The sequence below is a fragment of the Vidua chalybeata genome, chromosome 12, assembly GCF_026979565.1.
Source record: "Vidua chalybeata isolate OUT-0048 chromosome 12, bVidCha1 merged haplotype, whole genome shotgun sequence".
Classification (NCBI taxonomy): Eukaryota; Metazoa; Chordata; class Aves; order Passeriformes; family Viduidae; genus Vidua; species Vidua chalybeata.
The window spans coordinates 11,512,396-11,525,913 of record NC_071541.1 but is presented as its reverse complement, the minus strand read 5'-3'; the positions used below and the strand labels follow the sequence as shown (position 1 = coordinate 11,525,913).

General features: G+C 40.5%; 1 protein-coding gene across 1 annotated transcript; it reads right to left on the bottom strand.

Annotated features, from left to right (window-relative positions):
* Positions 1–1,470: 1,470 nt before the first annotated feature.
* SEC61A1 (SEC61 translocon subunit alpha 1) lies at positions 1,471–13,518 on the bottom strand. Its single transcript, XM_053953646.1, has 12 exons — positions 13,426–13,518; positions 12,119–12,186; positions 11,395–11,460; positions 11,228–11,306; positions 10,328–10,459; positions 8,866–8,975; positions 8,511–8,664; positions 7,554–7,714; positions 6,704–6,901; positions 6,215–6,406; positions 4,545–4,621; positions 1,471–3,791 (listed from the first exon to the last, which is right to left on the bottom strand). The coding sequence occupies exons 1-12, from the start codon at positions 13,430–13,432 to the stop codon at positions 3,605–3,607; spliced, it is 1,431 nt and encodes a 476-aa protein (XP_053809621.1). The 5' UTR covers positions 13,433–13,518; the 3' UTR covers positions 1,471–3,604.

Below are 13,518 nucleotides of genomic sequence, written 5' to 3'. Positions count from 1 at the left end.
CAGAGGGACACTGTCCCTGTCCTGTCCCTTCTCCACTGGCGGAAACAGCCTGCACGGACCCGCAGGGAGGCAGCCGGGCTGCGGGAAGGGCTGGAGTGCGCAGTCAGCACCGGCCACACCTCGGGAGCAGGTCTGGGATCCAGGCACGGCGGCTGGTCCAGGACCCGGCAGTGCCACAGCACATCCGTGAGCAAACAGCTCCCAGGAACCCGGAGCCTCCCGCAGCAGTGGAGAAACTGAGGGCCACCTAAAGCTTGCAAGAGAGGCCAGTTAGGAAAAGCAGTTACTGGGCCACTCGGCTTCCTCCTTTTCCAAAAGCTGGCTAGAAAACCTAAATCACAAATTCCACAAATCAGTCTGTTTATGTATGGGACATTATGTATGGGACTCTGTATGGGACAGAGTTATCCCCAGAAAAAAATCAAGGGAGCAGAGTCATGAAACATTTAAACTAAAGCAACAACCTTTACAGTTGCAGCCAAAAGGAATTAATTTATTTTTAAATATAAAAACCTAACAACAGAATGTTTGAGAAATTAAAAAAAAAAAAAAGTCCATTTGTTTGCAGTCTCAAAATTACATGGAAATAGGCCCTAGGAATAAGTGAACTAGAATAAATCAGACGATTTTTAAAGCTTCATGAATAATGACAAAAGGGACAAAAATTAAATATCCAGCACTTAAATGCTAAAGAAGCTTTTACCTGAAACCTGTAGTGCAGAAGAAAAGGACATGTCAAGAATTTTGCACAAAACAACTCCAGGAGAAAGAGGTCAGATGTTGCCCTGGTGTCAGTTCTCATTCAGCTCTTGCACATAACTCATCATATCTACAATGACCTCAATTATTTCTGTGATTATATGTGTGATGACATAACATTCCCATGGAAACCACAGTCATCAATGCAAGTTTCCTGATGAAAAATAAAACAGCAAAGGAGAAACCAGGCTGATGCTTAGAGTGACTTCAAACATGACCAAAATCATGGCTGAACTTCCTGCATCCAGTAACAGTATTTTAAGTAAATTTGCTTTCAAGAACTGGGGTATTTCTGTTCAGGAGGAAGGCAAAATTTTTCCTTACTCTAAGTTTAAAAGCTCAAAGGGCAAAACAACATTGGGAGTATAATCAGCTTTGAGTTTTGTTGTCCCAATTATCACACTACAAGAAGACTGGCACTGTATCTCTAATGGAAACAGTTTTTGTTAAAGTGATGCATCATTACCCCACTCACCCTCTATTTACTTGTGCAGCACCTTTAGAATTGCAACTCAAAAAAGAAAAGCCCAAGATCATTATTTTGGCAACCCACTACTGAGAGACCTTGGAGCAAATACAAATTGTCTTTATTTCACACTGACATTCTGATCAGGTGTTTTGAGGGTACCACTTTCTCAGTCTCATAGGTGGGTAACCTTATTCTGCAAGTGTTACAATTGTAACAGTATCCAAGCACCAAAAGCCCAAGCACTAGCTCCAAAGATGTACTTTATTTCATTATAAAGCAGATTTTATAGGCATTATTTCTTTTTGTGAACATCCATTTTATGGCTAGGAGGTTCTGCTTTGAGGACACAGCTGTTTGATAACAAAGATTCACCACTAGACCACAAAAATACAGATGCACAGAACAAGTGCTGCTTAGATACCAAAGAGCAAATGGTCTAAACTGCAATCAGTTCAAACAGATATGACCAAAAATACAAGTACAGCTCCAGCCCAGCCAGAGCAGCATGCACAGAAGTGGAGTCTTTTATATGAAAATAAAGTTTGTATTGGGCTTCCTGGAAAAACAAAATCCCCAAAGCAGAATTGTATCAGAACCTTTTCCCTCTCCTTTTAATGCCACTTTTTAACTGTCCCCATTTACATCACAGCTGTGCTGTGGTGCATTAGTACTTCATAAAAACCAGAAAAATTATTGAACATAGTGTGACATCATAGTGAATGGCTGACAGTGCTCATTTCATGGATACTTCATCCCAGTTCTTTTATTCCTTTTCCAATTGTGATCCTCATCCCAGGCATTTGACTTTCATTGATAGGTGCATCTCAATCCACATCTGCAGATTTCCCATGGTATCTGAGCTCAGGGTATTAACAAGGGTCTCCGGAAGTCATCTGTGCTCCTTGGGTGTGTAACAGAGTCCCACCACTCCAGCAGGAACAGTGACTCCCAGACTGTCTGCCCAACATGCAAAAATGCACAGAAGGCATGTTGATGCAGTGTAAAGAAAAGTTCCAGCAGCCACAACTCCTCTTTCTGGTTTCCATGTTGTCCAATACTGATTGAGGAAAAGTGTATTTACAAGATTCACACAAATATTTGCATTTGGTCCTAGGCACCTGATTAGTACTGACAACCTAAATTAAATGGAAAATTAAGTTTTATTCTGGTCCATTACAGCCTTAACTGTAAACTCTCCATTTTGAAGGTGTGATCTTCAAAAAAGGAATCCCAATACATTCTGAAAGAGTATTTTCCTATGTAACACTCAAATCCTTGAGATTATAGGATGGAAAAGCCTTCTACATAAGCCCCTTAGTGGAGTTATCTGACAAGGGTCTCGTATCTAGATCTACAAAAACAGACAAGTAGCATCCACTCTTTCCACTCTTTTGTGGTAATTGAGACTCAAAATTCACTAGATATGAGTAATCAGATAACATCCTGACTGCTACGAGACCAGAATTCATTATCAAGGAGAGAAACTTCACTCTAGCAAAGAGCACAAGCAGATTTGCATCTAAGCAGCCATAACACTCATTCCTTTCAGCTGACATCAGAACTAGAAGCACAGCCACTTATGGCAATGAAGACTAATTAGAAGGCTTTACAAAGTCGGTTTAACCAAGTTTCAAAGTAGCAACTCTTAGGCACAGGTTCGGGCAGAATCTAGATTTACCTGAGTTTTCTGCTTGTGGAGGAGAGGTGGTGGGAAAGGACACATTCCTTTCTTACACAGACACTTGAAAACAGTCTCAAGCCAATACTCAACAGCTGACAAAGTCTAGTGTAGTAATTACAAGACAAAACATTTGGAATTATAGATATTATATCGTAGTAAAAAGAAACAACTGCCTTTCAAATCTGCCATACTGAAAAAAAACCCCTAACACATGAAACACCATTTGTGCTTACAACCATAATTATGGAACTTGAGCATCAGATGGAGAGGCTTTTTTCACCATTACTGCAAAGGAGCTGCAAAAACAAGTTAAATGGAAAAAAATCCCTTCCAAATTTTCATTCAACAAACATTAATTAAAGCCTGTAAAGGCTTCAGGTTACTAAATGTGAAAGGGGCTCAAAAAATTTTCAGGAGTCATTGAACTAAATCCAAGTTAGAGAGCTGACTCTCCTAATACATAATTAAAAAACAATTTTCTTAAAAAATTTCTTTGCACATCTTCCTCATCAATTTATAAAATGCAAACAGTATGCTAGAAAAGTTTGAACACAAGGGAATGTGCTTTGGAAACATTATTAAAATATGTGTTTCTATAGAATGACACTATCAAGTTTATGATACCTCTTTTCCCCTGACTGGCTACACTTTGAGAATGTCCCTCCTCTCTTTCCTGGGTCCATGAGAAACTAGGTTTAGAAAAGAAGAGCTCCCATACTGCCAACTTCACTCTGTTCCTTTACAAAAATTTCAAAGTACTGATAAATGATGGTGACAGCGAGCAGAATTCCAGTTCCAGAGCCAATTGCCCCAAGGAAGTCTGCCAGCACAGAGAGGGCGCCGATACAGAGCCCACCAAAGGCAGCAGCTGTAGGGATGTACCTGTAAAACATGAAATGACAAAGGGGCCATTAGAGTTTGCTTAGATAGTAACAAAAAGGTCAATGGCAGAATACTCTCTTCCCTTGTGGGGCTGCAATCTGGATAAGAATATAAAATGCTCAACCTGACTGGAGAAGAAAAAAATGCTACACTAAGAGGAGAAGGTATTACAGTCCACCATGCAATTGTGCACAATTAAACTTATAGCTATTGGCTCTTCAAATTGTCTGTAGATGACTGAAATCCAAAGTTGCAATAACATTATCATAACACAAAGGGTACACAGGTCCTACCCTGAAATCTGAAAACCTAAAGACATCAACCCCTGCCCACCTCTGCACCTAGGTGATTTAAGTAACTACTTGTTTTAGAAGCAAGGTCTGCATGAAAAGTCTTCAAGACTAGTGACACATGAAAAATTACAGTAAGAAAATATTTCTGGGTCAGCTTGAAGTAGTAAAGTACACTAAAATGCTCATTATTAGCTACCCTGAGAAGAGCATATAAATGAAAAAATAAAACAGGGAAATAAAAGGTCCACAATTTGAGACAAAATCTTTAAATGCGAGGCAAAAATAAGCTGTACTGTACACATCTTCCATTAATGAAATAATGTTCCATGTCTCATGCATGTGACATCAAAGCTGAAATAACATCTGTGTTCTAGGATCTAGAAAATAGAAGTCAAAGCAAACTTTGCCATTTGTTTGCCCACAACACTGTGCATGCACAGCCAGTGAATATGTAGCTCACCTGTTGAGTTCATGTACCATTGAAGTTTCTCTGTGGCCTCGCATTACCATCTGCTGTTCTTTCAATTGCTTGGCAACCTGTATTGAATCAAGGAATGGAGCAAGTAAATTTACTGTGATTTCCCAAGGCCATGGAATGTAGTACTGTGAGAAAACAGAAATAAATGGTGGCGGGGTCGGGCGTTTTTTGTATTGTTTTGTGTTCTGGATTGTGTTTTAGATTATTCATCTGCGTTCAAAATATCCAGTATTTTAACTGCAGATATATTACAGTCACAGGCACTTTTCTACCTGTCAGTTATACAAAGCTTTCTGGATAATTCTAGTCCTAGTGAGAAAAGGACAATTTGGATACTGGTAGGCTCTCATACACATAAGTCAATCCATGTTTTGCCACCTACCCTTCCCCTCACGAAGGTTTCACAGATGGTGCAAAACCATTCCTTGAAGTGTTTCAGTTTCCTGCATTCAGTTGAGTCAACTATTTATTTGTGGAGCTACACTAGGAACCAGACTTAGAATCCCTTCTTGGAAAATTATTCTAAAACTAGATTTCTGCAGATGCACACGGTTACAGCAGAGCCCTGCAAACACTTTCCTAACAACTGTGGGTAACAAACTCTAGCAGGGGAACATGAAGGTGCTCATCACTGATTCCATGCACTGAGAAAACACACTTTTAGATGAGTAGGCTTCCAGTTTTCCACTACACAGTGAAAACTTAAGTAATGATTTATCAACTTTTATTTCTGACCTTTTTTGCATGAACCTAAAATTATTTTACTTCATACCAGGAAAAAAGATTAAAGTGTTAAAAACTGTCTACTCTGAAACTGAATTGCTTTACTCTGAAATAAAAACTTGACTGTACATGGCTGTGAGTGCCTCCCTGCATGCCTGAGAAGCAGCAAGATGCAAGTGCAAAACAAGAGAGTGCTCACACTGTTACAGCAACTGTGCAATTACTTATTTGTTAAAGAATGGATGAAACCATTCCATATGGCTGCCAAACTTCACCTCCTACCCAGAACCACACAATACAAACATACCACAATGACAGCTATTTTCCATTTTGTTTTCCAACTCCAATTTCAGGATTATATAGTTCCTGAATGTTAAATATCCTGTAGCAAATGGAAATTTTGAGAAGCTAGCCTCAGGTACATCAATGCACTGCACTATATTCTCCATTGTCAGTGTTCTCAAGTTAAAAGTAACAACCTCCAGTTAATTTTCCCACAAAGGAAGCTCAGAACTCTCTGTGTCAGGAATGGCTGTCTGAGCTTTATCTGCAAGGTTTTAAGTGGCAACTGCCTTGCACACAGTGCACCTGTCATGTGGCACTGAAAGAGTTTCTACCTCTCCTGTTACCTTTCCTGCTCTCACACTGATCACATATTTCTATGTTCTAAATTTCCTAATTCCAATTAAAGCAATTTAAGTTTTGATGCTGTTTTGAAAAAGCAGTAAAGAAAATAGGAAAAAATGACCCCCATCCTGTCTTAATCTTTCTCAATTAAAAAAAGATACAGTCCCTGTTTACACAAACAATGAATATTCCCAACAAGATTACCAGCAGAACATCTTTTCAGAAGAAAGTCAGTCTTATTCTTACAACTGCCCATCTGTTTTCATCATGTAAGCTTACATAAGTTGTCATTTTAAACTTACATCTTTGGCAGAGGAGCCAGAGACTTCAATCCATGTCTTAGAGAAGAAAGCACAGGAGCCCAACATAAATACAATATAAACAACTGCATGTACAGGGTCTTCCAAAACTGAAGAAAAGGACTCTGGAGGTGACAGGTAATAACAGAGTCCACCAACTGGATAAGCACGAGCAGGGCCTCCAGATGATGTGTCCTGAAAGAAGAAAGCAAGCAGTCACCAATCTTCTCACCATTTCTTAGCCATTAAGCAAAGTCTTACAAAAGTTTGTATCACCTTTGTGTCACTTTGCATCATTACTACTGCAGCAGCACACAAATTTACATTCATCACAGTAAGCCTCCTATGTTACCATTAATTCAAACAAATTACTAATTTAGGAGTTTCAGTGTGCATGGCCACCTATCAAAGTGTGTCTTAATACATCTCTTCAACCACACATTTCAATGGTGCCCCTGTAAAGATGTATGCAAGATGAGAAGGAATACTCACAGACCAGGTGCCCAGCAGGCTGACCAGCAAGTTGCCACTGAAGCGGGCAGAAAGCATCTGGGAGATGACGTACAAGTTTGACACCAGGGCAGACTGGAGAATAATGGGAATGTTGGAAGTATAGAACAGCTTGATAGGGTACGTGTTGTACTGGCCCCGGTAGCGAGCAGATTTGATAGGAAGATCCACTCTGAAGCCCTGAAAAGTTTTCAAAAGAAAGTCCCCCATTACATCTGGATGTGAACCCACAGCAGAGATCATAAACTGCAAGTGCAAGGCCTTGACAGCAGCAGAAGAAACCTGCAATCGTTTTGTGCAAGTACAAATACTCTGCCCAGAGGGCTCTCCTCTCCTTCAGAACCCTTCTGCAAAGGGTCTGCAAGCCTGCATGGTTGTCATGGTTGTCACACACAAGAAGGTATGAAAGATTCAGACATCAGAAGAAATCTGAAGTTTCAAGAAGACTGAACAAAGCATCCAGGAAAAGAAACATTAAAGCTTCCTATATTCTTCACTGACAAACAGTAAGAGACACACAGGCCTAAAAACTTCAAAGTGTTTCTCAGTAAAAAGCAATAGCATTTGGGTTAGACAATATCACATGCACACATGCGCCTGAGGTATTTTTATTTGGTTTGTTTTGTTTCTTTTTTCAGAGACCAAACTAAGTCTCAAGTCTTCTGTGTGACTACAGTAAGTATGGAAACTGATTAAGAGAAGGCAGTGTATAATGAAGATCCAGATGATAAGGTACAAAAATGAGCCTTGTGAATATATAATTTCTTGTAGAAGGAAACAAATTTCAGACCTACTTCCATGCAGTTTTACAACCCTCATTATTCCAACTGACCTGGAAGTAAATGACAATTGCAAAGACAAAGATGGTGGCGATCAGATTCATGAGGTTGGGAAGATTCTGGCGGTAAAAAGCCTCACGAAGAGCTCGGACTTTGTCTGTGCGAGTAGCCAGAAGATGGAACAGAGCAATGATGGCTCCCTCAAATTCCATGCCTTGGAAAAGAAAAAGTTAGGTGAGCTGTGATTATCTCCAAGTTTCAGTGTTTTGTCCCATTAAGCATACTTCTGAACTACAGGATTCAGAATGGGATTGCTGAGTCTTTTGCACCTTGAGCATGTTCTCAGACTTTTGTACTGTCACCCTTCATATCAGTTATGTTATTTCCAAGATTTTTTTTTTAATCCCTTTGTAGTGGCCTAGAAACTAAATCATAACCCAGCACAGGATAACTCTATTGGTCTCTAGAAACATTGACAAGCACCAAGTTTTTTCTTTCCTCATCCTGAAAAAAAAAGAAGCATCAGGCTTTCTAGTGTCACTTGTGGTAAGACACAAGTTATTGTTTGGATTACAGCAAATGGCATAAACTCACTTCTGTTGTCTACTATACAGCAGCAAACAGGATCATCTCCAGTGGAGTTTGGAGAATAAGGTCTTTAAGGAAAAGTGTAAAAAAAGCAAGAAGCAGAAAGAAACAGCTAATATTTGGTCAGTAAGTTGGACAGCAACCATAATACAATGGCAGTCTACTACTGCTGACTTATAATGAAGGCACTGTAAGAAACTCAAGTTCAGTAAATATCTTGTGAGATACTACAAATTATGAAAAAATGTCTTGTGCTTGCACTTTGCACAGCAGCATCTGCTGCATTAGCAAGAATCATTACACAGCCAAGATGGTAGTAACAGCATTTGGCATTAAGTTCACAGTAAAAAAAGAAAAAAAAAAAAAAGTTGTTGCCTTTTTGTACAAACAATTGGTAAAGAAAATAGATTGTGCTGTATTACCTCGCCCAGTGTTCACTGTGGTGGGGCTGAATGCTTTCCACACAATGGTCTCACAGATATTGGTAGCAATGAAGAGAGAGATGCCAGAACCAAGACCATATCCTTTCTGGAGCAGCTCATCCAAGAGCAGAACTATCAAACCAGCAACAAAAAGCTACAGTAAAAAAAGAAATACAGTATTAGTTCCATGTCTTTTTCATTTTGTTAGAAAAATAATGTGTATTAAAAGATTAGACTACATGTGAAGAAGCAAGTACACTTGGGGCTTCTTGCTCTGCATGTGGGACAGCCTGTCCATAAGGCTGATTTTTTGACCCTTTCAGGAGAAGAGTAAGTAGAGAAGACTAGAAATTACCTGGATTGTGATAAGCAAGCAGATACCAGCACCCATCTCAGATGGGTCTCCGTACATTCCAGTCATTACATACACAATAGACTGTCCAATGGTAATGATCATTCCAAACACTACAGAACAAAGAGAAAAAGTATGTATTTGACCTGGATACTTATGTCAGTGGGCAATTAGAGAAACAGAAATCACTTTTTTGTAGAGAATCTTGGTTTCAGCTGAGATAGAGTTAATTTTCTTTGTAGTAGCTGGTAGAGTGCTGTGGTTTGGATTTTCCATGAGAATAATGCTGATAACAGGCTGATGTGCTGTTGTGTTAGTTGTTGCTCAGCAGTGCTTACCCCAAGTCAAGGACTTCTCAGTGTCCCCTGCTCTGCAGCCAGCAGGTGCACAAGAAGCTGGGAGGGAGCATGATCAGGACAGCTGACCCTAAGTGGCCACAGGGATATTCCAGACCCTGGAATGTCAGGCTCAGCACACCAGCTGAGGGGGATTGGCCAGGAGCGGCTCATCTCTGCTCAGGAACTGGCTGGGCATCCCTCAGCACGTGGTGAGCATTGCATTGTGCATCACTTGTTTCTCTGAGGTTTTACTTCTCTCTCTCCTTTTTGTTACAGTTGTTGTTATTGTTATTAATTATACTTTGTATCAGTTATGGACCTTTTCTTATCTCAACCCACGATTTTTTTTCCTGATTCTCCTCCCCTTCCCACAGGAGAGCGAGCAAGTATCTCATGTGATACTTAGTTGCCAGATGGGGTTAAAGCACAACATTTGGGAAGGAATACATAAGTCACAGGATGCTTAAATTCAAGAGCAAGTTAACTTTGTTGTCTGAAATCTGGCACTGAAAATAGAAATACACAAAAACAAATGTACTTAGAAGCAAGTGGGTTTGGTTACCAAAGGCTGCTTTAGATACTGAAAACTCTGAGGGTGTTAAGATATTACTGTAGCAATTAATGATTTTTTCCAGTACACATATCAGTAAATAGTATAGCATTAAATAGCTACAAAACACCCATTTTTTTCTGGAAGTAATTATCAACTGACCACAGAGACTCCTTACTGATGAGGAAGACCCATGCCTGGAGCTGCAAGGTATAAACAGCTACAACCAACATTTTAATCACCACAAAACACTCAGATCAACACTGACCATCACAGTTCAATAGTTGAGTCTCCACAGCCTCTACATTGCTTCACTTATCTGGGGAGATTACAGCAGCAATGCCAATGGCACTGACACTTTTACTTTTCAAACCTTTCTGAAGCTTAACAGCCAACAAGGCAGAGAGGTGGCAGTGAGAGACTGAAGAAATGCAGGTATCTGCAGCAGAACATGACACACAGCACAACACAAACCCACAAGCCCAACTGCACCACTCCTCCCATGGTAAATTCACACTTTCCACTGTCAGGGTGAGATACTCTAAACCACCAGTGCTCAACATGAGCTGTTACTCACATTTCTGGGCTCCATTGAAGAGAGCTCTGTCCTTTGGAGTGTCACCAACCTCAATTATTTTAGCACCTGCCAAGAGTTGCATGATGAGCCCTGAGGTGACAATGGGTGAAATGCCCAGCTCCATCAATGTTCCTGCCAGACACAGGAAGAACAGTGAAGTTCAAAGTTAGTTTTTATCAAACTTTACCTCACAATGGAGACGATCTAAAACTCCAAATCTCCATAAATGTAAAAATTGTCAGTGATAACAAAAGTTTGTTAGAAGTCAGTTTGATACATAGTACTCCTCAGTACTTCAAAAATACTGTATTCACTGAAAAAGACTTTTGCTGTTAAGAATAGATTTACTCTACATAAAACAAAGTATGATATAAACTGATAGCTTGAAAAGAGCATTCAGGAAACTGTCACTATTCTTAATTCATAGCTGCATTAGAAAGCCTTCCAAGAAACAGAAATTTATATAAACTATCATGAATTTTAACCTTCATACCTGCATTAGAAAGCCTCTACAAGAAACTGAAATTTATATAAACTACTATGCATTTCAATCTTCTGTGTGACAGACTCAAAGAAGTCATCCAGGAAACCACAGCACTCAAGGAACACAAATGATTTTGAAACACAAATCACAAATCTTGAAGATTGCAACAGCAGCAAAAAAAAAAAGCCCAATTTTTGTACATATAATAGATTGCAAACAGTCAACCACAAACTCATTTTGTTCAGAAAGTTGTGCCTTTCCCAGTGCCACACTGATTTATGACTTTAAATAATACAGAAAAATTACTTTTCACTCTCCACTTCAGTTTTTATATCCATTACAATGGAGCAGAATGCAAGTCCAAAACCATTTTGAGTCAAGCTGAAAAAAATGCCCCCCTGAAAGTCTGGCCATACCTCTATTTGATGCCAAAATCACTCTCATCCAGTAGAAAGGATCTGCAGAGTCTGATGACATAATGCCAAACAAGGGAATCTGCATTTCCAACCAAGAGATTAAATTAGAGACTTCACAGCATGCTTTAAACATTTCAGCTCTTCCTTAAAAAGGGAAGGAAACATACCTGGCAGCATACTAAGAAGATGAAGAGTGTGATAGCTGTCCATAGTACCTTTTCCTTAAACTGAATCTAAAGGGAAAAAACACAAAACCAAAAACCAACAACAGATTATAAAGGTGTCAAGATAATAAAACCTAGGCCATCAAGCAAACTTTCATAGTAGCACATTTGGTTTTCTTGTGGAGGGACAAAGTACAGAACACCCTAAAGAAAACAACATACTGTTCATCCCTTTCATGCCATATAAGACCAAGGAAAGCTACAAGGCTTTATTCAAAATTTAATCCAAATAAACAAGCTTATGTCAATGCAAGGTAAATCTAGCACTTCCACAGAAATGAGTCTTACATGTTCATGAGTAAGAGCTTATGATGAGAAAAAAACAGTAATAGGGAGCAGCTTATCTCAGCAAATAATCTTAGATTAGAGCTTATGAAGCAAAGATTTTCAGGTTGTTGCTTTAACTTACTCTAGTTTACACTTCAATCTGTACTGCCTTCAACATCTCACCATGCACTGCTGTGACATAAACAAATCTGCCCAACTGCATTTATTCTTGTACAGCCACATCCACACGAGATGCACCACACATGCACTCCACTAAAAACAACTGTACCTAAAACTGCCATTCTCCCATTAGGGAAGAAACCCCAAATCCCACAAATGCAGACTCCAAACATTTTATAGCACACAAATAGAAACCTAGGAAGAAAATTTTTTAACCTACCTTCCGTTCTGGCTTTTGAATTTCAGGCAAGATGACACAGAAGGGCTTGATCACTTCAAGAAATTTTACTGTACAGAAATAAGTTAAAAGACAAAGTGAACACACAGCTACAACAAACACTAAAAAAAGCTCATGCTGAATTGAATTTGCACATGTACTCTATATAATAAAAGTCCCAATTCTGGGGAAATTTTGGTTGGTTAGTTTGGGGCAGGGGGCGTGTTTTGTATTATTAAATTCTTATCTGCTCTAATTACACAGAGATTCAGCTAACATGTTTTAAGTACAGTATGGACTGGGAACAGAATTAAAGAAAGTCAAGCATTTTCCCATTTCATTGAGTAGGTTGACAGCACCAAAAAGCCTTTGTCATTGCTTTACATGAGTTTATCAACACCCTTGAACTTTTACTTCATGGTAGTTTCTCCTCAGCCAAATATTAGAGGGAAAAAAGTGCCTTGAGTATTATATATGTATTACTTTTGAGCCATACAGTTTAAGAATTCCTACACACATTTGGGCCACACAGCTTAACAGTTCCTACCCATGAAATAAGAAGCCTCAATTCAAGTTAGTCTACAGACATCTCATGCCATGATCCCCTCCTAGACAAAAAGACACATCCTTAGGTCAGAAGTCTGTCTTGAAATAAGCATTAAATGAAGAGGGGTTCTGCAAAGTCACAAGTTCTCCAAGAAGCAGAGAGCTCTGAATTTGAAGAGTTAATTCTAAATCTGCTAAGACAAATCTAAGGTTGCACCCTTATTTTGGACTGATTTGAGCTAAGAAGAGTACAACAGTGCAGAACCGAAACTACTGGTGCCTTTCCATCTTTTCACGGAAGGCTGCAATTTCAGCGGCAACTTAAGACCAGCCCACAAAAGGTATTTTCTTAATTTCAACCGATTATGTCTGAAAAGCGACACTGGGCCACGATATTCATTTTAATTCAATTCAAGGGTCTCTCCAACATCTACAGTAACACAGCAATCGACTCAGGCGCTTCCCAAGCAGCTTTTCCTCGCGCTGCGGGATCCCGCAGATGCACACGGATCGGATCGCTCCGGGATGCACACACGGTCTGCCCCTGCACGGCTCGTGCCGAGGGGACCTCGGGCCCCCCACCCCGGCACCGCGCCCGGCACGCTCAGCCTGGCGGGGCCGGGCGGAGCGCCCGGCACGGGGCACACGGCGCCGGTTCCTTCCCCGGGATGAGCTGCCACCCCCGGGAACGCCGCTTTCCCGGCCAGCGGGGAGAAGCAAGAGCCCAAGGGGAGGCGCGGGAGCGGGGGGTCCCCGGTACTCACTGCCCATGGCGGCGCCGGCCGAGCAGCAGCGAGCGGCGGCCGCGGCGGGAGGGACACGTCAGGCTCCGAGCGCGGCCGCCCCCTTCCGCTTCC

Coding starts and splice junctions, on each gene's coding strand:
- SEC61A1 (XM_053953646.1), bottom strand. Junction 11,307..11,394: donor TCTTCTTAGTATGCTGCCAG/GTATGTTTCCTT, acceptor TTGGAAATGCAG/ATTCCCTTGTTTGGCATTAT. Junction 4,622..6,214: donor CTGGCTCCTCTGCCAAAGAT/GTAAGTTTAAAA, acceptor GATTCAATACAG/GTTGCCAAGCAATTGAAAGA.